We start from the raw sequence: 8,467 nt of genomic DNA, 5'->3' as shown, positions 1-8,467 counted from the left end.
TCCCATGTCTGACTGTGTGTGTGTCTGAGACTTGCACAAACATGCATGCATGTGGCTGTACATGCATGTGTCTATGTAGCCTACATAATGTGATGTACGCTGAGTGTACAAAACATTAAGAACACCTTCCTAATATTGAGTTGCACCCCACATTTTGCCCACGAAACAGCCACAATATTTCAGGGCATGGACCTTGTAGACAAGGTGTTGAAAGCATTCCACAGGGATGCTGGCCCATGTTAACTCCAATGCTTCCAACAGTTGTGTCAAATTTGCTGGATGTCCTTTTGGGTGGTGGACCATTCTTGATACACACAGGAAACTGTTGTGTGAAAAACACAGCAGCGTTGCAGTTCTTGCCTACTACCATACCCGTTCAAAGGCACTTCAATATTTTGTCTTGCCCATTTTAACCCTATGAATGGCACACACACAATCTATATCTCAATTGTCTTGAGGCTTAAAAATCCTTCTTGAACCTGTCTCCTCCCCTTCATCTACACTGATTGAAGTGGATTTAACAAGTGACATCAATAAGGGATCAGAGCTTTCACCTGGATTCACCTGGTCACCGGACCATGCTGTGCCCATGCTATGCCCATTTATGTGTAGCCTGTACAATATGATGACCAGTAGGACCTACCCAGGTTGTGTATTATTAATGTATGCGGTATCAGAGGTATCACTGAAATTTATCCTGCTTGACCTTTAGCTAAGGTGAGGTTCCTTAAATTTAGACTCCGGCCGCACAGTACCTAATTCCCTGATGATGATTTATTTTAAACGCTCTAAATCCTTACCATCCAGAAGATGTTTTATAAATGGAGGATTTCATTGGGCCGTGAACAAACATGACTCGACCAGCCTCTTTGACACAACTACAAATGATCGAGGAGTTTGCTAAAGCACAACCAGATCTGGCAATGTCATTATGGTTAAACTCAGTGTTTCCTAGTCCATGTCTAATGGCCCTATGAACTATGATTGATTAAAACAGCACTGACCTGATCAAATCATAAACCTGAACATTACCCTCAGGTGAAGGGTAAGACTGAAAATGTAGGCCTCAGCCAGTTCCAGCTTTCCCTCCCCCCTTTCCCATTTCTCTCTGCGGATGGCCTCTCTTCCCTCCCCCCTTTCCCATCTCTCTCTGCGGATGGCCTCTCTTCCCTCCCCCTTTCCCATCTCTCTCTGCGGATGGCCTCTCTTCCCTCCCCCCTTTCCCATCTCTCTCTGCGGATGGCCTCTCTTCCCTCCCCATTTCCCATCTCTCTCTGCGGATGGCCTCTCTTCCCTTCCCCTTTCCCATCTCTCTCTGCGGATGGCCTCTCTTCCCTCCCCCCTTTCCCATCTCTCTCTGCGGATGGCCTCTCTTCCCTCCCCCCTTTCCCATCTCTCTCTGCGGATGGCCTCTCTTCCCTCCCCCCTTTCCCATCTCTCTCTGCGGATGGCCTCTCTTCCCTCCCCCCTTTCCCATCTCTCTCTGCGGATGGCCTCTCTTCCCTCCCCCCTCCCCATCTCTGTCTGCGGATGGCCTCTCTTCCCTCCCCCCTTTCCCATCTCTCTCTCGTCCACGTTTCTCTCGCACTAAGCACCAATCCCAGTATTACACCAGTAACGTCTTAACAAGCTGCTCTAAAGGGCTTAGCCAACAAGATTAGGGAGCAAAAAAAAATCTCTCTCATTGGGCCATCTGCCTACCTGTGGCCGCGAGCTGTTCTTCAGCACCACACCTTCCTCAGCCCACGGAAGAAAGGAGGAAAGGAGGCCATCACTTTATTTTTCCTAGACCTACACCTGCATTGCTTGCTGTTTGGGGTTTTAGGCTGGGTTTCTGTGCAGCACTTTGAGATATCAGCTGATGTAAGAAGGGCTTTATAAATAAATGTGATTTGACTTTATCTAATCACTTCATAATTATTGGTGAGGGACTGATGCGTTTGCTGGATTTTGAACTATGCAATCTCGTAAGGAGGGACTAATACCATTTTTCAACCCCTCTGAGTTAAAACTACTACGGATTTAAGATGTCGGACTCTTTATTGAAATTTATTTTGTGTACACTTCCGTTCATTTTAGCGTTCGCACTTTTGGGAATAAGAACAGGTATGTATTTATGTAGGTAGGTAGGACTAATAAATAATCAATGTACACATCAATCTACTGCAATTTCAGATGGAGTTGTTGTCCAATGTTATCCTTTTAATGTTTTACCACAGATGCTGCATCTGGAGAAGGACCTATTCTTCCTGATGGACAGGATCTTTATTTCAAAATAGTTGGCATTTCACCCATTCTATCAGTTCCTCAAAGCATAGTTCATTCACCTGTCCTCAAGGTTTCAAACAAGGACCATGGAGCTACCCACCGGCAGAAGCGCAATGTCCTTTTCCCCAGCGGGGTCAAACTCTGCGGGCAGGAGAGTGTGCAACAAGCCATCGCAAATCATCTCAGCTACTTTCACCTTCGAGGTGAGTTATTTAGATTGCTGGGTTATGGCATAATATTCACTACAACCACCACTCACTGACCTGTATGGATAATACTGGGGATAGAAGTAGCCCGTAAGTACAGATCTCGAATCCATTTACCCTTCCCAAATTGTAACCTCGACCGTTGGGAGAAAGACAACGAACTTAAGATAAGTGTCTAGGCTTAACTTCACACTTTATCCGATAGGCTCTATACTGTATAGTGCTGTGCAGTGTGCTTATCCTTATTAGATGTATGGTTGTGTGTGTCTCTTGCCTCTAGCCAGGGATTTAAAAGTGGGCAGTTGCAACACAAGCCAGCGGTGGGAGAGGCCTACACATACTGTAACATCTATGGGCCAACATGAGTTCTCGGTCCTCCCAGTCCCTCAGTTCCAAGTCTTTGGTCTTATAATGGCGTTTAGAACAATCAGTATTTACCCCTCCCGCCGCTCCTCTTATCAAAGACCTTCACCTGATGGAGTAGTGCTTGAAGTGCTGCAGATATCATGACATCTGTTGGAGGATTGGTGCTTGCCCACAGACCTATGGCCAGTTGTGCATTTACCTCCAGATTCGCTTGGGCTACTGACTGTAGGTATTAGCTGATCCCAGATCTACACATGTGGCACCTTCTGGTAACCCTTACCCAGACTTTAGAGTAGGTCTATATCCTTTACTCACCCAGCCCTAGAAACGTGAGGTGTGTGTCAACTGCATTGAGATATTTGGGTCTCAACCTATATGCCCTCTCCATCATCAGATATCCAGCAATATCTGCTCGACTTTAGATTCATTTCCTGGCGATCAGTAAGTCACTCTGTAAGTCAAGATAATGATCTGGCTGGACCTGACCTGGACCTGGCTGGACCTGACCTGGTTGGAACTGGCTGGACCTGGACCTGGCTGGACCTGGCCTGACTGGACCTGACCTGGCTGGACCTGACTGGACTTGACCTGGCTGGATCTGACCTGGCTGGATCTGGCTGGATCTGACCTGACTGGACCTGGGTTGCTAACCCTTGAGTTTCCCGATGAATAGTAAAGCTATTCCAGGACCTTCTCTATACTATCCTTTATGAAAATGTATATATTTAAAAAAAAACAAACATTTTCTTTACTTTAATGAGGTTGGTTAAATTTGGCAATCAAGACGTTAGTTTCAGCCCAGCACTTATTAAAACACCTGATTTAAACATCTGCTCATGAAGACCTTCTTCCAGATGGGCTGGAACAAATCCCTTCCCGGTGCTCTTTAGACCAGGGCCGTGGTTGGTGATTGTGTAGATAGGTGAGATGGTACTGTATTATGTAGGTGCAGGGTCCCATGTAGATGCAGTTGATACAGTTGAATTGAGAGGAGAACAGTTGGGACAGCGTTAAGGGAGATACTGTGCCGTAGGCTCCAGGGAGCAGAACAGTGAGGGTTGAGTAGGTAGCTACAGGTCATTGTGTTGGTGACCTGTTTCCCCCCCCCCCCCCCCCATTTATTTCACCTTTATTTAACCAGGTAGGCCAGTTGAGCACAAGTTGCCATTGTACTCTCCTGTAAGCTGACTTACAGGGGTTACATGACAGGTTTGGCAGTGGCATGACATTGGAGAGTGATACTGAGGTCAGGCATACAGGTACACAACATGCTAAACATGGAATCAGTTGACTGACCTGGCAGGGGTATGTACTGTACCACACTTAAATCTACACTGTGATCCACACATGAGCCAAGATGCTAGCTATGATTTACCTCAGGGGGTCACAGCTATAGAACTGGAGGGCCACAGCCTAGGGTGGTTTTCCTACCTGCTCATTGTCATCCTTAGAGAAAGTTTTCTACCAGGTGAATGGGTTCTTTCACCAATCAGTGTGTGTGTGTTTTAGTGTGTCAGGAGACGGTGTGGGAAGCCTTCAAGATTTTCTGGGACCGCCTCCCGAACCAGGAGGAGTACCAGACCTGGATGAGGCGGTGCCTGGACGGCACAACCACCGCTCTGGACATGGGCAACAACTTCAGCCAATCAGAGGAGCACCTGGCTCTGGTTGAGAGTGTGAGTGGGCTGTTTTTGAAAGTGGAGGGGGGTAGTGGGTGTCTTTTCAGTCTCCATGAAATTACCATCATCATGTATATCTACTACCTGTACATCATCATTCATCCAAAAAGTCATAGTTTCCAGCTGCTTTTTGTGTTTTTTTAATGTTATTTTGTGTGTATCTAACAATTATATTCCTGCTTCAGTTATTACTGTATTTGCTCCTGTAACATTTCTGTCTTCTGTCCAATTTCAGAGAATGTCAGTGACGGAGTTAAAAAGGCAAGGCATCATATCCTGTTCACTTTATTTGCCATTGTAACCACTCTTTGTGCGTATTCACTGGGCAAGACCCTTGTATTTATTACATGTCTCATTCATTTCCCCATTGCTGTTTTCTCTACTTCTGTTCTATCAACTGTAGTGATGCCACCAACTCATGGTTACATATGTGCAGGTAAGGTTCTGAAGGTTCTTCAACCTTACCTGGCCATATCACTCCTCATCCTCTGCACACTCTGCTGTGCCCACAGAGATAGATACCGTGTATATATCTCTATGGCTGCTGTGCCCATATCCACTCCATGTAGAACCCCAAACATTGTCATGTGCTTCTTTAAATTACTCTTAAGAAAAGCTTTTTATAATTTGAATTGATGAGATCTGTGAGTGAAACCTCTTTCTACCTGTAACTGACTGTTGTTCTTCCACAGCACCCAGACTCCAGACACAGAACAGGAGGCTCAAGGTCAGTGACACACGCACTCTTTCGTCCCTCCTTTCTCTCTCTCTCTCTCTCACTGTCTCTGTCTCTCTCTGTCTCTCGCTGTCTCTGTCTCTCTCTGTCTCTCTCTTTCTGTCTCTCTCAAATTCAATTCAATTCAATTCAATTTTTCAAATTCAAGCTGCTTTATTGGCATGAAAAACATTGTGTCAACATTGCCAAAGCAACAATGAATACAATATACATTGTAACAAAATTATAAACGATAGCAAATAATAATATAAAATGGTATTAACTAATAATGCAAAATTAAATACAAAAATAATAACAATAAAATGGTAACAGTCAATAGTATAAATTTAAAAATCTAAATATGGAAAATGAAACTATAACTAACTTAACTAAATAACTGTCATCTTCTCCATTATATCATTACTACTACTACTACTACCATCACTAAACTGTCATCATTACCATTACCACTCATACCACTACTATTTGGAATGATAAACAATAATAATAGTGAAAATAAGTAAGTTACTGCTTACTATGCAGATGTTATTATCCAGTGTCCCTCAGGCTGTCGCAGGAAAATACATATTTGGCTGCAAGAGGAGCCATTGCTCCTTCGCCCATGAGTATTTTTTTGTTTTTCCTCTGGGTTTTTAATAAGTTAAAATTTGGAATAAATAAATATCCAATAAATATTTATTTTCCACCATAATTTGCAAATAAATAAATTAAAAATCCTACCTATGTGTACCTATGATGAAAATTACAGGCCTCTCGCATCTTTTTAAGTGGGAGAATTTGCACAATTGGTGGCTGACTAAATACTTTTTTTGCCCCACTGTACATACCCAGCGTGCGACAGAGCTGCAGGAGTTGTGACCCGTTTTTGTTGGTTATGTTGTCATAGTTGTGCCTAGGGGGGGCATATGTGGGAGGGACTGCTGTCACCTGCAGGCAGGTGTTTGTCCCCCTGTGTGCTGAGGGTGTATGGTTATTGTTCGGTTCTGGCATTTAGGTCGCCACAGACTAGTACATGTCCCTGGGCCTGGAAATGATTGATTTCCCCCTCCAGGATGGAGAAGCTGTCTTCATTAAAGTATGGGGATTTTAGTGGCAGGATATACAGTGGGGAGGACAAGTATTTGATACACTGCTGATTTAGCAGGTTTTCCTACTTACAAAGCATGTAGAGGTCTGTAATTTTTATCATAGGTACACTTCAACTGTGAGAGACGGAGTCTAAAACAAAAAGCCAGAAAATCACATTGTGTGATTTTTAAGTAATTAATTAGCATTTTATTGCATTGACATAAGTATTTGATCACTTACAAACCAGTAAGAATTCCGGCACTCACAGACCTGTTAGTTTTTCTTTGAGAAGCCCTCCTGTTCTCCACTCATTACCTGTATTAACTGCACCTGTTTGAACTCGTTACCTGTATAAAAGACACCTGTCCACACACTCAATCAAACAGACTCCAACCTCTCCACAATGGCCAAGACCAGAGAGGGTGTAATGACATCAGGGAAAAAATTGTAGACCTGCACAAGGCTGGGATGGGCTACAGGACAATAGGCAAGCAGCTTGGTGAGAAGGCAACAACTGTTGGCGCAATTATTAGAAAATGGAAGAAGTTTAAGATGGCGGTCAATCACCCTCGGTCTTCGGGCTCCATGCAAGATCTCACCTAGTGGGGCATCAATGATCATGAGGAAGGTGAGGGATCAGCCCAGAACTTCACGGCAGGACCTGGTCAATGACCTGAAGAGAGCTGAGACTACAGTCTCAAAGAAAACCATTAGTAACACACTACACCGTCATGGAATAAAATCCTGCAGCGCACGCAAGCCAGCGCATGTCCAGGCCCGTCTGAAGTTTGCCAATGACCATCTGGATGATCCAGAGGAGGAATGGGAGAAGGTCATGTGGTCTGATGAGACAAAAATAGAGCTTTTTGGTCTACACTCCACTCGCTGTGATTGGAGGAAGAAGAAGAATGAGTACAACCCCAAGAACACCATCCCAACCGTGAAGCAGGAAGGTGGAAACATCATTCTTTGGGGATGCTTTTCTGCAAAGGGGACAGGACGACTGCACCGTATTGAGGGGAGGATGGATGGGGCCATGTATCGCGAGATCTTGGCCAACAACCTCCTTCCCCCAGTAAGAGCATAGAAGATGGGTCGTGGCTGGGTCTTCCAGCATGACAACGACCCGAAACACACAGCCAGGGCAACTAAGGAGTGGCTCCGTAAGAAGCATCTCAAGGTCCTGGAGTGGCCTAGCCAGTCTCCAGACCTGAACCCAATAGAAAATCTTTGGAGGGAGCTGAAAGTCCGTATTGCCCAGCGACAGCCCCGAAACCTGAAGGATCTGGAGAAGGTCTGTATGGAGGAGTGGGCCAAAATCCCTGCAGCAGTGTGTACAAACCTGGTCAAGAACTACAGGAAACATATGATCTCTGTAATTGCAAACAAAGGTTTCTATACCAAAAATTAAGTTCTGTTTTTCTGATGTATCAAATACTTATGTCATGCAATAAAATGCAAATGAATTCCTTAAAAATCATACAATGTGATTTTCTGGATTTTTGTTTTAGATTCCGTCTCTCACAGTTGAAGTGTACCTATGATAAAAATGACAGACCTCTACATGCTTTGTAAGTAGGAAACACTGCCGATTTTGCAAGTTATCAAATACTTGTTCTCCCTACTGTAGGTAGCACACAGGACATTTTTCTCTGTTAAGATCATTTCCTTTTGAATTTCGAGCCAAATGTAAAATGTTCCTGTTTTGATTATTTGAATGGAGTGAGTTAGGTCTGCTCTATACCAAATTAGCAGTCTCTCAATTCAATTCAATTCAAGGGGCTTTATTGGCATGGGAAACCTGTGAAAACATTGCCAAACGCAAGTGAGGTAGATAATATACAAAAGTGAAATAAACAATAAAAATTAACAGTAAACTCTCTGTCTCTCTCGCTCTTTCGCTCTCTCACTCTCGCTCTCTCTCTCTCTCTCTCTCTCTCTCTCTCTGTCTCTCAATTCATTTCAAGGGGCTTTATTGGCATGGGAAACATGTGTTAACATTGCCAAAGCAAGTGAGGTAGATAATATTCAAAGTGAAATAAACAATAAACATTAACAGTAAACATTACACATACAGAAGTTTCAAAACAATAAAGACATTACAAATGTCATTATGTATATATACAGTGTTGTCTTCACTGGTT

The 8,467-nt window shown here is 43.9% G+C and overlaps 1 protein-coding gene across 2 annotated transcripts in view; it reads left to right on the top strand.

The window, feature by feature from the left end:
- The first annotated feature begins 1,564 nt into the window (after nucleotides 1-1,564).
- The window catches only part of LOC110502001 (interphotoreceptor matrix proteoglycan 2), a 28,819-nt gene continuing 21,916 nt past the window's right edge, over nucleotides 1,565-8,467 (top strand). Inside the window, exons 1-4 of one of the 2 annotated variants that reach the window (XM_036959545.1) lie at nucleotides 1,565-2,471; nucleotides 4,350-4,516; nucleotides 4,755-4,955; nucleotides 5,212-5,246. In XM_036959545.1, the coding sequence (XP_036815440.1) occupies nucleotides 4,867-4,955; nucleotides 5,212-5,246 (124 nt within the window). In that variant the 5' untranslated portion in view covers nucleotides 1,565-2,471; nucleotides 4,350-4,516; nucleotides 4,755-4,866. Of the gene's footprint in view, nucleotides 2,472-3,959; nucleotides 4,517-4,754; nucleotides 4,956-5,211; nucleotides 5,247-8,467 lie in introns of those variants that run through there. The other variant, XM_021579884.2, reaches the window with a different exon arrangement.

This window comes from Oncorhynchus mykiss, chromosome 22 (genome assembly GCF_013265735.2).
Source record: "Oncorhynchus mykiss isolate Arlee chromosome 22, USDA_OmykA_1.1, whole genome shotgun sequence".
Taxonomy (NCBI): domain Eukaryota; kingdom Metazoa; phylum Chordata; class Actinopteri; order Salmoniformes; family Salmonidae; genus Oncorhynchus; species Oncorhynchus mykiss.
This window is presented reverse-complemented; position numbering and strand designations above follow the sequence as displayed.